Genomic DNA, 16,230 nt, shown 5'->3' on the forward strand with positions numbered 1-16,230 from the left:
GTTTGTTTCAGAATACTCGCAAAGTACATATATGAAGACTTAATTTAGTTAATAAGAAAGGCTTAATTTTGATTGAATAACTAACTTAGCACTTATTATTTGAAGAAACCCTACATTTCAATTCGTAATCTTTCATGAAAAGTAAACAGTACTTTTTTTTTTAATATCACCACTAAAAAATTATCCAACTAGTCACGCATTAAGCATGATAATAAACTAAGTTGGTCAATCAAATTCTTATTTCAACTTGTTTATTTGTTTCTAAAATAGGATCATAACTAATTATTTTAAGGATATAAATGAAAATAATAATAAAAGTTTGACCGTCAAGAAATAGTGTAGTGGCCTAGACTTTGAACATGATATAATTAGTTGGTCCGTCTGATCCATCAAACCAAACTCTAATATTGTTGGTGGGTTTGGTGATTTTCTCATTCTCATTGCATATTCTATTTCCATCTACAAATATTTATTAAACATGTACATATTTTAAATCAATTTGAATACACATATATATATTTTTAACATCAGGGTGTCCCAACCCAATCACAATTTTTGCCTATCTCAACTAAATATTTGTAAATGGTCGTATAACATTTACCGTCGTAATCTTAATTCCGTTATTTCAATAAGAATCAAAGTAAAATAATAATAATAAAATTTTAATAAAAAATAGGAACAAAGATGATATGTAAGACAACTAATCATGCATGTAAACAAAAACAATCTTTGGATGAACAAACATAAGTGTCCTATAAATTTGGTCCATTTGTGACATAAAGAGGTAGGTTGGTAGGTAAACACATGGAGTGGTTAGTTGTCTTAAAGAACAAAGATCACATTAATTTTACTCCTTTGTTTATTTATTTTTAAATTAAACCATCATCTAATATAGCAATTATTAATATTAATTAAACTTAAATATTCATTTATATTAAGAAAAACAATTAACAATAATTCTATGCTTAACATTTCTCTTCTATACTCATGATTTTCAATGATTAAAATCTCATGTTAACACCGTTTTGTGTATCAAAGATTAATAAATAATATACTTAACCCCATCAAGATAGTCCAGTAGTAAGAGTCGATTTAAAAGACCAAAAGTTCATGGGTTCAATTATATTTGAAACATTTGAATTTAAGCGAGGAACATGAATGTAGTTATCATGCTAATTCTCCTTTAATTCTAAAAAAGTAATATATGTTTAGTTTATCATGCTAATTCTCCTTTCATTCTAAAAAAAGTAATATATGTTTAGTGTATGTTGATGGAAATTTGACGAAATGACTCTAATATTTACCCTTTTTTTTTCGGGAAATGACCAATGCCTGGTAAACTTTACAAAAATGACATTTTTGACATATTTAAAGACGAAAATACATTTTTGACGCGAATAGATATTCTCATTTGAAATTATCATTTTTACAAATTTTATCCACACTTGTGTAATATTGGATTATTTGAATAATTTAGTGTTTATTTAAAAATAATTTTATGAAATAGTTTATTTAAGCAATTTTAAAATATTATAAAGATAAAGTAAACCTAATTTAGTATTTATAATATATATAATGAGATGATAAATTTGGCAAAAAAAAAAAAAAAAATAGTATTATAAGAAACTGAATTTGAGATAATATTCAGAAAGAATGGAAAAAAGTGGAAGCATATAAGATCTCTCGCGGCTAAACCTCAGTGAGAGAGATTGATTGATTGCACAGTCGGAAAATGGAGCGGACAGGGTCGCCGGAAAATACAGTCGTCGCCGAAGCTTGCCGTCCACTTCCTTACCTCTATCTCTCTTCTACATTGATTTGGTTCTTCGTTGCTTTCGTTTGGGCCTTGAATACTTGTAGAAACCGCCATTTTCAGGTACAGACATGCATACATGACTCAAGTTTGTATTTGTTTTATGTATGTCATGGAAAACTTGGTTTTTTTCACTGTTTGAATATGGGTTTTCACTTTTGTGATGCTTTATGAAGTAAATTATGTAACCTTAATGCATATCTACCTAGTTTTTTTGAAAATTTTATTTATCTTTTCATGTAGCCGGGAGAGATTCTTGTTCCTCTGTTCAATTCCTTAGTTGTTTGATCTAAGATGAAATTGAACAAACAAACAAAAAATGAAACTGTGGAAATTGCTACATGTTGATATCTTCTTATGCTTATGACTTATGAGTTATGCCACAGTTGTTTCGTTGTTGTGTTTTCTCTACACTTGAGTTTGATTAGTCTATTGTAATCTTTTTGTTGATTCTTATATGAATATTGTTCCAGCTTATGGCAGTTTGATATAAATCACTTTTTTCTATTGATTCATGTATATGAGAGCTATTTTCGTGATTACTGCAGCAGTCGAACAATTTACAATGGACTCTTACATTGATTCCTTTAGTTAAAGCATTGCAGCTTGGCCTTTCCTTCCTCTTTTGGTATGTTTCTTCACTTTCAGATATTCTTAATCGCAAACTAGCTTATTATGTGTTAAAGGGTATCTTGTTTGTGCTAATACTAATTAGTTCAGTCATGAAGAGGGTTTAACAAATCTGAATGATTACTTCAGGAATAAATTGTGTTGGAGGTTAAAAATTAACCATTTCATAAACTATACATTATCAAAATGTCAGTTCTTGTGAACTTCTTAAAATACTATGTTCTAAGTTGCAGCAGTTAGAAGGAAACTGTAAGGATTTTTACTAACCAAATATGTGTGTAACATTTCTACAGGTATTCGTGTTCTAATTTTCATATATGCTCTCTATGGCTGTCATTTGGGGTGTACACAACTGGAGTTCTCTCTCAGACAGTTTCTTTTATATCCTTTCTCCTAATATCTCATGGATACTGCATAATGTATGAACGTCTTTCAGTTAGCGAACGTCGTAATGCAACCACGCTAGGATGTGTGTTCTATTTGACTCTAGTTGGTTACCGAACCTCTGTTCCTTACTCTTCTGTGAGTTCATTTTCCAGAACAGGATACATTCTTCTGTTTTTTAGATTTCAATCATTTCCCTATTATATTTTTTTATGATTTATGGGTTCTTTTGCTTTCTATACAGGTCTTCCTGCTTGTCAATTATTTGTTATCTTTCTATTTAATATTCCGGAATGTATCAAGGAATTTAGTAACTTTAAGGGAACAAATGGCTTTTATAGAAGATGAAAATGTCCTAGGAATGCGAGATGCTATTTGTACAAAATACGCCTTGTTCAAGTATGTCATAATCTTTCTTTTTTGCTTTATCCAGAAAATTTTGAGGAAGTTCTTCAGATTAATTTATTGCTTGTTTTTACTTTATATACAGAAAATTTCAAGGTGCAATGCAGGTTGTAGTAATAGCAGAAATTGCGGTAAATATTCTGCTCTCTTATGCCTATTTTGCAAATTTGATTTCAAGGTAATATTTAATGTTCAGTTCTTAATCATAAATCATCTGAATTTCAGATATTCATCAACAAAGACAATTCTTTGGACATATTTTGGCTACGCGTGTTGGCTCGAGAATGGGCACAAGTCTGCATCTTCATATACATTGGGTACGTGATTAATTCCATTCATTGTGTTTTTGAGAAACATGTTCTATTTCGTTCCTTAATCTCTAAACATTCCGATTTTGGGTGTATTTTGATTCAGATGGATGTTTAGATCACAAGAATTGGCACCCAATTTTTCTGTTATTCCACATCTTAAAAGAAGAGAGCCAACTGTGGTGCCTCCAATCTATAGCATTGTAAGTTCTTTGGTAAATACTTTGGCCAACTTAGAGACAGATTAAATATTTAAGTTGTTTCTCGACAGATTGGAAATTTATTGATTGTTTCTCATTTGGGTATAGATTCAGATACGTAACAAAAAAAATGTGTTTACAAATGTGGAATATCCTACTAAACAACAAAACCATGTTATTGCAGGAAATGGGTGCCGAACAATTTAAAGATTTTAGGAACCACGAATGGCATATTGGAGTGGTAAGTAGTATGTTACCAAAAGAATTCTACTCATATATGTGCTGATATATTCTTATAGTTTCTTAAGTTTTGGATAAATGCGACGATAACATGATTCATGCAACTTTTATGTAGCCAACATCTTGCTCACTTGATAAAAATGGGGAAGCTCCTATTCTAGTTATTGTTCAAAACCCGAGTGGGCATAGGCACAATACAGTCTCGCCTGGCTCAACTAATGCTGCAAAATCTTGTTCACATCTCCACTCAATTTGACATTCAGAAAATCAATCAGGAAACAAGTTTAATACGATTAATTCGAATTTTTAGCACTTATAGGATTGAAGGGTGAATGATCTTTGAATTTTGCATATATGATTTCACAAGAGGTTCGCCCAAGATTACGTCAAAGACAAGAAGGGTAAAAACTGATTTTCTTGTCATAGGATGTTCTTCTGTAAATTTTATTCTCTTTTTTGTTTTTAACTGTGTTAGAAGGTTAGTTATATTCTAAATGAATGAAAGCTGTATATAGTTTTCTTCCTTTCTAGGTTATCCATATAAAGAGTTAATATATTACCATTTATATTATCATATGAGGTGTCGGGGTGTTTAATTGTTTTCTTTGAAATTTGTCTTTTCGATGATATTCCAGATGTCAAATTCAAATAGAACATAGTCTAACATAAATTCGGAACATAGTCTAAAAATTTGATGTTCAACCATTATAAGTCAAATCTATTTTTTTTTGCTATTCAAATTAAGTTATTAAAAAAAATTGTTTATATCATTTTTAAAATTAATATGAGTATTTGGCTTAATCCCCCTAGTAGGGAATAGGGATGGCGAATCTACCTGTCCCGATCCTGACGGAGATATTAAATATAAATTATTCTCGCCTCGATCGGGATGGATTTTCTCGCGGTGCACCGAAATCGAAAAATAATTTAAATTTAAAATATAAATAATAAAATAATTCATATAATTCATATAATTATAAATTATGAAAATATTAATGATTTATAATTTTAATGATTATATTAATTAAACAAGAGTAGATAAAAAGTTTTTTTTAGTGAAAAAAAAATAAGAATTGTATTAAATATAAATATTAATTATTTTAAACGACTATCATTAAAAAAAATGTATATTTTCGGTTTAAGAATATGTGCGGAACATGTAAATATCATTCTCGTCCCGAACTCGGTCAACATATTTTGAGTTTTTCTGATCCGTCCCGACTCCCGGTCAAAACAGGGAAAAATTGCATCGATCGGTTCGGTAACTATGGGGCGGTTTCAAATTGGGAATAATGATAAATTTAAGACTGTGATTGGAGCGATTTTTCAAATTTAGGACTCTCCTAATATTTTATCATTTATAGTCCTAATATTTTATCATTTAGGGTGTGTTTGATAACCCTGAAACTGGCATTGGAGTGTCCAATTCTAATTCTTATGTTTGTTAGACACTTTAATATTAAGAATTGGAATTGGAATTAGAATTCCAATGGAATTTAATATAGTGTAATTTGATAGTTCTCAATTCCTATCCTTTTAGGTCGGAATTGTAATTCCAAATTAACACGTTTTTCATGTTTTTGACATGTTTAACACGTTTTACACACGTTTTTTACACGTTTAACATATTTTCATATTTTGGCACGTTTAACACGTTTTTGGCACGTTTAACACGTTTTGACACATTTAACACGTTTTTCACGTCCTTGACACGTCTAACACGTTTTGACACGTTTAACATGATTTTCACGTTTTTAACACGTTTAACACGTTTTTGACACGTTTAACACGTTTAACACGTTTTGACACATTTAACACGTTTTTCACGTCCTTGACATGTTTAACACGTTTTTGACACATTTAACACGTTTTTCACGTCTTTGACACGTTTAACACGTTTTTGACACGTTTAACATGATTTTCACGTTTTTAACACGTTTTTTATATTTTGGCACATTTTGCACGTTTTGGCACGTTTAACAAGTTTTTCACATATTTAACACGTTTTTGACGCGTTTAACACGTTTTCACGTTTTTGACACATTTAACACATTTTTTTTACGTTTTTGACATGTTTAACGCGTTTTCACGTTTTTGACACATTTAACACGTTTTTTTACGTTTTTGACACGTTTACCACATTTTGACACGTTTTACACATTTTTCACGTTTTTCACATTTTGGCACGTTTAACAAGTTTTTCACATATTTAACACGTTTTTGACACGTTTAACACGTTTTCACGTTTTTGACACATTTAACACATTTTTTTACGTTTTTGACACGTTTACCATATTTTTGACACGTTTAACACGTTTTGGCACGTTTAACAAGTTTTTCACATATTTAACACGTTTTTGACACGTTTAACACGTTTTCACGTTTTTGACACATTGAACACATTTTTTTACGTTTTTGACACGTTTAACATGTTTTCACATTTTTAACACATTTAACACTTTTTTTACGTTTTTGACACGTTTACCACATTTTTGACACGTTTAACACGTTTTTCACGTTTTGGCATGTTTAAAAAGTTTTTCACATGTTTAGAACGTTTAACACGTTTTTGACACGTTTTCATGTTTTTAACACGTTTAAAACGTTTTTAACACGTTGTTGACATGTTTCACATGATTTTTACGTTTTTGACACATTTGACACATTTTTAACACATTTAACACGTTTTAACACGTTTAACACGTTTAACACGTTTTTCACGTTTTGGCACGTTTAACAAGTTTTTCACTTATTTGACACATTTAACACATTTTTGATACATTTAACATGTTTTTACGTTTTTGATAGGTTTAACACGTTTTAAACCTATCAAAACGTGTGAAAACATGTTAAACATATTAAATATGTCAAAAACATGTTAAATGTGCCAAAAATGTGGAAAAATGTGAAAAACGTGAAAACGTGTTAACACGTGTAAAAAACATGTTAAAACGTGTAAAAAACATGAAAGATATGTGAAAATGTGAAAAACTTGTTAAAACGTTTGTAAAACGTAAAAAACGTGTAAAAAACATGAACACGTTTGAAAACGTGAAAAACGTGTTAAAACGTGTTAAAATGTGAAAAACGTGAAAAACGTGAAAAACGTGTAAAACGTGAAAAACGTGAAAACGTGAAAAACGTGTGAAAATGTGAAAAATGTGTGAAAACGTGAAAACGTGAAAAACGTGTGAAAAACGTGTTAAAATGTGTGAAAAACGTGAAAACGTGTTAAAACTTGTAAATAACGTGAAATGTGTGAAAACGTGTAAAAAACGTGTTAAAACGTGTGAAAAACGTGAAAAAAGTGAAAAACGTGTTAAAACGTGTGAAAAACGTGAAAATGTGAAAAACGTGTGAAAAACGTGAAAAACATGTGAAAAACGTGAAAAACATGTGAAAAACGTGAAAAACGTGTTAAAACGTGTGAAAATGTGAAAAACGTGTTAAAACGTGTGAAAAACGTGAAAAACGTGTGAAAATGTGAAAATATATCAAAAACGTATTAAACGTGCCAAAACGTGAAAACATATTTTAAAAGTTAACATTTTGAACCGATATTTTATTTTACAAACATTGGAATTAAAATTGAATTACAATTCTATCATTTTCTCAAACATAGGAATTGGAATTGAATTACAATTCTATCATTTTCCAAATATAGGAATTGAATTGTAATTCAATGCCAATTCCCATGGAATTGGAATTAGAATTCCAATGCCAATTCCAATTCCAATTCCCCCTCATCAAACACACCCTTATAGAACTCTCCTTTCCTTGTTTAATTATATTTAAAACTGCACTAACATCGTTAAATATTTAACATTAATTTGATTTTTTATTTATTTCTTTATTATTATTTAACCTAAATCTTTTCTTTCTTTCTTTATTATTATTTAACATTAATTATCCCATTCAACAATATCATCACCCATCCAACCCAACAATCATCCTATCCACAATGGAACCTACTTCATCCATGCAAACCCAATATCCCCTTTACCAAAAACAACCAATCTCAATTTAAATCATCCAATTCTAAAAGCATTCCTTCGCCCAATCACCTAAAGGGACAATCTTTACTTTACTATTTCTCTAATTCAAACATTTTCAAAATTAATTTACAATTTCTCTACAATTTCAAGATGTGGCCTACACAATTAACCTCTCTTCTTCACCGAAATCCACTAAGACCGTACTCAACGGGGTCACAGGAATGGTCAAACCAGGCGAACTCATGGCTATGTTTGGCCCATCCGGCAGTGGAAAAACAACACTCCTCACTGCACTTTCCGGTCATTACCTCGCCGGAAAAATCTCCGGTACTATTACCTACAACGAACGCCCTTTCACAGGATCAATGAAACGGAAGATCGGATTCGTTTCGCAGGACGATGTTCTCTATCCCCATCTTACAGTTCTAGAAACATTAACCTACGCAGCCTTGCTCCGCCTTCCTGGGAAATTAACAAATAATGAGAAAATGGAGCAAGTTGATTTTGTTATCAATGAACTTGGTTTGGGTCGGACTATAAATACAAATAGATTCATTTTGGGATCCCATTCATTTTTCAGAATAATGAAACCCTAAAATACATGGACAAAGAAGAAAATACCTATAAGATGTAAGAAGAACAGATGATGGAGAAGACCCGTCAATGAGGAAACAAGGAAGCAAACAGTTGATGAAGAAGACGCTCACGAAGAAGAAGGTCGGTCGCCTGTTGGTTGCCGAATCGCGCGCGTACGCCAGTCTTGTGAAGAAAAGAAAGAAATAAAATATTTAGGTTAAATAATAATAAATAAATAAATAAAAAATCAAATTAATGTTAAATAGTTAACGACGTTAGTGACAATTTTAAATATAATTAAACAAGGAAATGTGAGTTCTATAAATAATAAAATATTAGGAGAGTCCTAAATTTGAAAAATTGTTCCAACCACAGTCTTAAATTTATCATTATTCCCGTTTCAAATTATCATCTTTACCCGCGGGATTAGTCGCACTCCGAAAGAGGAATGAAAACGCAGGTTTTCTAAAAATAAAATAAAAATAAGTATGGGCATCAAAATAAACATAGCCTTTAAAGAATGGATAAAATAGACATACCGGTAAGATGAGGGGCTAAGTTATAAGGAAGTAAAAAAAATGAGTCGCATTCTGTTATACCGCCACCATTGAAAGAGAGAGGAACTCGGCTCCTCACTGCCCAAACCTAAACCCTAAACAGATTCCTCCGACCACCATCCAACGCCGGTGCCGTTCCGTTCACCTCTTTCAGTCGGAAGCCGCTGTCCGTTTGCTCCATCAGCCTACTTCCTATCTCTTCTCTTCCGGCTGAAGACCGATCTGGTAATTTTACGTTTAACAAGCTGTTTGACGCGTTACTTTATCCTATTTTGTTCTTACGGAGAGACTATTGTCATCATTTTTAGCTGTTTTACTATGGCGTATAGATTGAAATGTATACATCTACTGTTCCCTTGGTGACTCAAAATGTTGACAACGTTGGTAATATCTTAATGCCGAAATTTACTGTCTCTGGTGTGAGAGTTTAGGCAAAGTAATTAGGCCTTATTGTTTCAGATGCAGGCGATCTGGTTACATTCCTTTTTAAAATTTCATTCCATTCAGATCACTGCTTTGAATTTGTTTATAAGCTGGAGGAATCTGAACATTCTTGTGTCATGTTTAGGGAAGAAATTATGCCTCCTTTTTCTTTTCTCTTGTACTAAACTTTTGGCATTTAGAGATTGTATTCTTAGTTGAAGATTTTTGGGGTCATTACAATTTATTGAGTTGATAATTTTGGTCAAATCTTGAGCAATCTATGGCCAATTTATTATTTGCTACAATTGAACAGTTACCATGTTTTCAGCTGAATCTTGAGAATTTTGTTGGTTGTCCTTCAGCTGAGCATTTCATTACAACATTTTGAGCTTTTCAAATGCTAGGTTTGAGTTGGTTTTGGACATCTCGGTTGTGACGGACTATCTGTTTAACCAAAATGTTATTTTCTTGTCTTCTAGAACATAGATACTCAGTACAATTTTGTATGTTTTATGTGAGGTGATTTGGGCTAAATTATGAACGTGGACACTGTTTTGATAGCTTATTTCTAGTCTAATTAGTAGGTAAGTTCGTTAAATGGAACCTTTTATTGCATGCCTCAATTTTGACAAGATTTGGTTATATTGTGCATGTAATGGATATTCTGAAATTATTTTAAAACTGCAATTGAGTTTGCTCTACTATAATTTGCATGATTTGAATTTACTGGCAATAACCAAGCCGGTAATAAATAAATTGGCCAGACTTCTTAGAACCCCACGTTGCAATATCCTAAAATTCCAAGGGTAAATGGGAAATGGGGAAAATGCATGAAATATGATTCTTTTCTAATCCCTATCAAGCGGGTCATAAACAAATTGGCCAGAATTAGTCAGGAGTTCCAAAGGCTTGGGAAAACTTGCATGAAATATGATAATTCTCTACTCAATCCAATCATGTTTTCACGACATCTATGATTTTAATGCCTCTTATGCTATATCCATGCGTTGTTTCAATTTATTATCGTTTATCAAACTTAAAAATCGTTTTCAGCATTCATATCTTGAAACAATCGGGGAGAAAATGAGCTCCACCATTCAGAGAACCCCTAAATCAGGAGGAAGACAATCATTATTCTTCCATGATTTATCTTCGCCAGCTACTGCTCGAAGAGGAGGAAGCGGAAAATTCTCAACTCCAGGTCAGGCGGCAGCAGTTTCCGCCTTATGGCGTGAAAATTTCGCTAGTTCAGATCTCCCCCCTCCGCCAGTCTTCACCCTGGAAGACCGTGCCGACTTGTCTCCTGAATTCGGACTTCCTGACTTTCCAACTTCTCCGGAAATCAAATCAGACCCAAGAAGCCCAGGAGGAAGGGATTTCTCCACCCCAAGAACAAGCAGATTAGATGCTGGCTCTTCATATTCTTTCAAGAGCTCCCCGCCTACCCACCACCAGCCTCCGCCACCGCCGCCGCAACAGAGTCCATTGGCAAGTTTGAGTTGGTGGTCACCAGGGCAGGGTGCAGGGAGTGTTGATCAAGAAGATAAGGGGAAGGGCTCTCCTGTTGATGGTGTTGTTCAGTCTGGTGCCTTAATCACACTCCCCCCTTTGAGAGAAGTGGCTAGGCCTGAAATGCAACGAAATTCACTACCCATTGGTGGGAATAATGAAGAAGAATGGGTCACTGTTTATGGGTACATATGCAAATTCTTTTTCTTTCTATCTTCAGATTATTGCATGAACTATAAGATATTAGATTTCTGATTCTGACAAAATTAGTTTTACTATCCCTTGATAGTTCTTGAGCAATCAATCTTTGCAAGAATCCTTCAAAAAAAGGTTTATTTATTTCAGGTTCTTACCAGGAGATACAAATTTAGTACTGAGGGAGTTTGAAAAATGCGGTGTGATCCTAAAACACGTGCTTGGTCCACGGTCTTCTAACTGGATGAATATTCTTTATCAGGTTTCTTTCCTAACATATTACGGGTTCAAACAAAGTTAACTAGTATTTTTGTTCATAAATGAATTTTGGTTACTTTTGGTGTTGGTTTGCAGAGTCGTGCAGATGCTCAGAAAGCGCTAAGTAGGAATGGGTTGCAGATTAACAGTGTTTTAATAGTGGGAGTGAAGGCAGTTGACCCTAGCCAACGTAAATTTCTAAATGAGAGGATGAACAATAATAATCAAGGTTTCATGCCTTTGCCTCCTCCTCCATCATTTGGAAACGGAAGCGCAATTAAGTCATCTTCTCGGGTGAATTATGTTCAAAATGGAAGTGTTAGTAATTCTGGTCAATCAGGAAGCAACATCATTGCCACACCAGCTAAGTCGGTTGTGTCTAAAGTTATGGACTTGATGTTTGGGATCTAGCCTCATTCATAGCTTTTCAAAAGGAGAACTGAATTTGTATGAATTTGAGAAAACATCATTACATCACTAGTTTTTCAAATTGTTGTAAGGGGTTTTGATGCTGCTTGTTTTGTAAAAGAAATAGGGAAGAGTAACTAAATTCATATCATTTCATCTATAATTTTTTTTTAATGATTTTATTAGTTTTTAATGATATGTTAAATTAATATAGTGTTTTTAAATTGATAGGGTGGTTCAAGTGACACAGAAGGTTAAAAAGATTATTCTTAATTAAGAGAATGAAAGTGACTTCATATATAAACATTGTTGGCTTCATTGGTAGGTGATACATACTTTATTTTAATGGAGATAAGTAGTATATGAGTTAATAAGGATAAGTGATATAGTTGAGTGCAATTATAATTAGCTACATAGCAATAAACTTGTTGTGTTTGATTGGAAGGAAGAATGATAGAAGCCTTATTGGAGTTAAAGTAAGGATATTTATATTTTTAAAATTTTCATTTTTAAATGTATATATGTACAATTATTTTGGGATAAGTTTTAGAATACTGAAATATTGATTTTCATATTCAAGATAGAATACATTTATTCAAAATGAGTTTATAGAAATAAGAATCAAGAAAATATGTATACGGTTGGTTGTTTTTTTTTTTGTGTGTGGGTAAGAAGGTGACCTGTCATAATCTATTTTGAATTATAGATCATTTTGTTAGCATAGTATCTTATGTATGGAAAATGGCAATGATAGCATAGTATCTTATCTATGGATAATGACACGACGGATTGGTTCAGGGTGTGACTAAGAATGACAATTTGAAACCGTCCCGCAAAAACATAAAAACATAACTGAATTGTCTAGTTTGGGACGTTTTCCCCCGAAACCGAACAGAAATGGGGCGGGGATGATATATGTGTCCCCGCCCCGATTTTGACCCAAACACTATAAACATAATTAAATATATTAAATCACCAATATATTTATTTATTCATTATATTTTATAAGAGTTATAAATTTATTTCTTTTTAATAATATAAAATTTCAATATATTATATTAAAAAATCTGTTATATAATTTTATTTTATAACTTTTTTAATTTAAAAAAACACTTTATTAACGGTGCCTGCGAGGATTCTCTGAAACCGAACGAAATCAAATAAGACGGGTATGGTATTAAAAAAATCTCCGAAATAAAAACGGGACGGGAATAGTAAATATATTCCCCGCCCTGAACTGCCTCATTATCATCCCTAAGTGTGACAACTTTTGAGAGGTCAAAATTTCTAATAGGGAATCATGCGCCATTGGATTGAAAATTTGAAATATTTTCTAATATTATATTTTATTTTACTTGAATCCATATCTAGTTCTTCTTTGTTGGTCAATATTTATCATGTTTAATTTAATGGATATATCCCAAATGAAAAAAAAACTTCATCGTTAAAGTCTACTCTAAACCACTCCCATAAATTTATTTGGTTCGAACCCCATCTTCCCAAGTCATAATAAACATTCTCATCTCCTATTTGGTAATTCTTTTAATAAAGTGTAAGTTTGTTTTTTCTTAAGATTTTAGTGTTAATTTAAAAAAATAATAATATATTTGTGATAATGATTTAAAAAGTCTCATTGATAATCACAATCTCATTTATAATTTCTATTATTTTTTTTTTTGAAAGATATTATAATCACTCTCATTTATATTTATAAATAATGTATTAGTTGTGTTTATCACCTAATAAAAACACTTTTCCAAGAATGGATAAATGGATAAACGCTTAAGATCGGAAAATGTGACTAAATGGCCTTATGAGTTTTTCATCAGCGCATAAAATTAAATGAGCTGTTGACACTTTTTTTTTTTACGAAAATGTCTCCGTTGCGAGACGCAACCGGATACCGTGTGAAAAGTCCACAATCGCGACACGCAACCGGCATTCGCGAGATGAAATTTATTTTATTTTATTATTTTTTTTTTTGAAAAAATAAAAATTGCGTCTCGCGATTGTGGACATCTTACGACAGGGACAAAATCGTAAAAAAAAAAAGTGTGAAGGCCATTTCGTCAAACTTCCCTTAAGATTGAGGGACTAATTTATAAAGAAATAAAAAATGAAAGAAAGATGAAGTCTTGACTGCCCTAAACAAAAACAGATTCCTCCGACCACCATCAAACGCCGGCGCAATTACCTCTTTCAATCGATCGACAGGACAGTCGCTGTCTGTCTGTTTGCTTCGTTGTTACTGATTCCTCGTCAGTCTCCAGAATCCAACCCCCCCTGTTCCGGCTGAAGACCGATCGGGTATAGTAGCTATTCCCTGTGTTCTGTTCTAATTTTATGGTTTAACAAGTTTTTTCACGCGTTACTTTATCCTAATGTTGCCTTGAAATTTGTTTTCCTATTCCTCTGATCCGAGTTGTCAGAGTTTAGGATAAGTATCTAGGCCTTATTCTTTCAGATGCAGGCGATCTGGTTACATTTGGTTGTGTTTTGGCTGAAGTTTACAGTGTTTTTAATTTGTTTGTAAGCTGGAATTCTGATGAAGAAGAAATGATGCCTTCTTTTGCTAGCTATTCTCTTTGTTAAATTCACTTTTGGCATTTAGAGATTGTATTCTTAGTTGAAAATTTTTGGGGTCATTACAATTCATTGAGTTGAAAGTTTAGGTCAAATCTTGAACATTCTATTGGTCATGTTAAAAGATGAAGTTATAGGTATTCTGCATTCTACAATTGAACAGTTTCCATGTTTTTAATTGAATCTTGAGAATTTTGTTGTTTGCTCTTTGGTGAAAATTTGAACATTTTGACCTGCTAGATTTGAGTTTGGTTTTGGACATGTTGTAGGTATGTATTGTTGGGCTGAGATTAATAGCATTCCTGTGCTATATTGAAGCTGATGTTAATGGATGATTAATGATTTGAATGTTGCTTTTTGGCTGCTTTTATGGGATTTGATTGAATCCCTCAATAAGATTTATTAATGTTAAAAATGCACTTAACTATACTCTATTATAATTTGCAAGAAAATGTAATTCAATAAAATTTACCAAGTATTTCCCTTTCTGATAGCTGTTTATCATTTTATATTTTAACCCTAGTATTTCACCATGTACCATAGTATATAAAGAAGACTATTACTTAATGTTAGTTTTTGTTTCTCATGGTAACATACTTGGGAGAATTTTTCTCACCCATTTATTTCAGTTGGTGGTGTAGCAGGAGGAGGGTTCTTTGGAGAATTTAGATTAAAAGATTGAATCGACCCAAAAAAGATTATTTGAAATTGCATTAGAGACGATTATGAGTGCAGGTTCCTTACTTCCTCCATTATCCTTTCTTCTTGTTGTCTACTTGAGAGTCTTGTTTGTGTTTGAAAATGAAATTAATGATATTTTGCAGGTGGAGCATTTGGGGGGAACAGGGGAATGAGGCCAATGCCACCAGAGAAAGGAGTTTTCCCTTTAGACCACTTGCACCTATGTGATCTGGTATATAGAATATTCAATCATTGATAGATCAATTCATTCATTCATTATGCCAAATGAGAAAAAATGTTTTTGGTTTGCAGGATAAGAAAGAATATCTCAACTGCCTCAAATCCTCTGGAAATAAATCCGAGAAATGCAGACAAATGTCAAAGAAATACCTAGAATGTCGAATGGCCAAGTGAGTTACGCGAAAGCAAGATTTTTTTGTGAATAATGTAGAAGACCAATAACCATTTATATCTTAGTCTTAGATTACACCTTCCATAATGAAATTGCAACTTCATTTTCTGCAGGAATTTGATGGCGAAGCAAGACATGTCAGAACTTGGTTTTCGGAAAGAACAGGAGGAGGAAATAGTAGCAGCAGAGAATAATCATTAGATATAAACAAATGGGGTGCTGTTTTTTCCCTTTTAATTTGGACATATTTTACTCATATGATCATGCTTGTTTACATATATATACATCTGACCTATTAAACAACTTCGTGTTCAAAATCCCAAATATAGGTCAGTGGTGGCAGTACAATCTGCTTCATTACACACACACATTATTAGTAGAAATAGATAACTGGTTTTGATTCCAAATCAACTTTGTTGATTCTTAAAATAGTAATTGATTCATTTCCAAAGCAAATTAAAGTATGTTTTTTCTTGTATGTTTGTATACACACTGAACCCATTTGAAAACACTTGCATATTTTTAAATGTGTTGCACTGAAATCGTTTTATAAGCGTATATATGTTTTATGTTTGATTCTCACTAAGAACATTTTAAGTTGTAGCGAGAAATTCTCTCTTGTTAGCTTCTTAAAACATAAAAAAAATATAATA

At 32.3% G+C, this 16,230-nt stretch overlaps 3 protein-coding genes across 5 annotated transcripts; all 3 read left to right on the plus strand.

Annotated features, from left to right (window-relative positions):
- Positions 1 to 1,663: 1,663 nt before the first annotated feature.
- On the plus strand, positions 1,664 to 4,540 carry LOC124932781. 2 transcript variants are annotated; one of them, XM_047473459.1, is made up of 9 exons: positions 1,664 to 1,876; positions 2,362 to 2,441; positions 2,737 to 2,965; positions 3,072 to 3,226; positions 3,318 to 3,363; positions 3,458 to 3,549; positions 3,647 to 3,743; positions 3,925 to 3,981; positions 4,096 to 4,540. In XM_047473459.1, the coding sequence occupies exons 1-9, from the start codon at positions 1,733 to 1,735 to the stop codon at positions 4,234 to 4,236; spliced, it is 1,041 nt and encodes a 346-aa protein (XP_047329415.1). In that variant the 5' UTR covers positions 1,664 to 1,732; the 3' UTR covers positions 4,237 to 4,540. The 2 variants fall into 2 exon arrangements, with proteins under 2 accessions (XP_047329415.1, XP_047329416.1); XM_047473460.1 differs by having other exon boundaries at positions 2,365 to 2,441.
- Positions 4,541 to 9,155: 4,615 nt separating this feature from the next.
- LOC124931033 (nuclear pore complex protein NUP35-like) lies at positions 9,156 to 12,094 on the plus strand. Of its 2 annotated transcripts, XM_047471421.1 has the most exons (5): positions 9,156 to 9,333; positions 9,438 to 9,492; positions 10,585 to 11,225; positions 11,386 to 11,497; positions 11,590 to 12,094. In XM_047471421.1, exons 2-5 carry the CDS (start codon positions 9,478 to 9,480, stop codon positions 11,902 to 11,904), a joined length of 1,083 nt encoding a protein of 360 aa, XP_047327377.1. In that variant the 5' UTR covers positions 9,156 to 9,333; positions 9,438 to 9,477; the 3' UTR covers positions 11,905 to 12,094. The 2 variants fall into 2 exon arrangements, with proteins under 2 accessions (XP_047327377.1, XP_047327378.1); XM_047471422.1 differs by lacking the exon at positions 9,438 to 9,492.
- Positions 12,095 to 14,034: 1,940 nt separating this feature from the next.
- Positions 14,035 to 16,127, plus strand: LOC124932263 (cytochrome c oxidase assembly protein COX19-like). The gene is made up of 5 exons (XM_047472879.1): positions 14,035 to 14,208; positions 15,114 to 15,219; positions 15,309 to 15,397; positions 15,478 to 15,575; positions 15,691 to 16,127. The coding sequence occupies exons 2-5, from the start codon at positions 15,210 to 15,212 to the stop codon at positions 15,776 to 15,778; spliced, it is 285 nt and encodes a 94-aa protein (XP_047328835.1). The 5' UTR covers positions 14,035 to 14,208; positions 15,114 to 15,209; the 3' UTR covers positions 15,779 to 16,127.
- The last annotated feature ends 103 nt before the right edge of the window (positions 16,128 to 16,230 follow it).

The sequence above is a fragment of the Impatiens glandulifera genome, chromosome 3 (assembly GCF_907164915.1).
Source record: "Impatiens glandulifera chromosome 3, dImpGla2.1, whole genome shotgun sequence".
NCBI classification, from domain to species: Eukaryota; Viridiplantae; Streptophyta; class Magnoliopsida; order Ericales; family Balsaminaceae; genus Impatiens; species Impatiens glandulifera.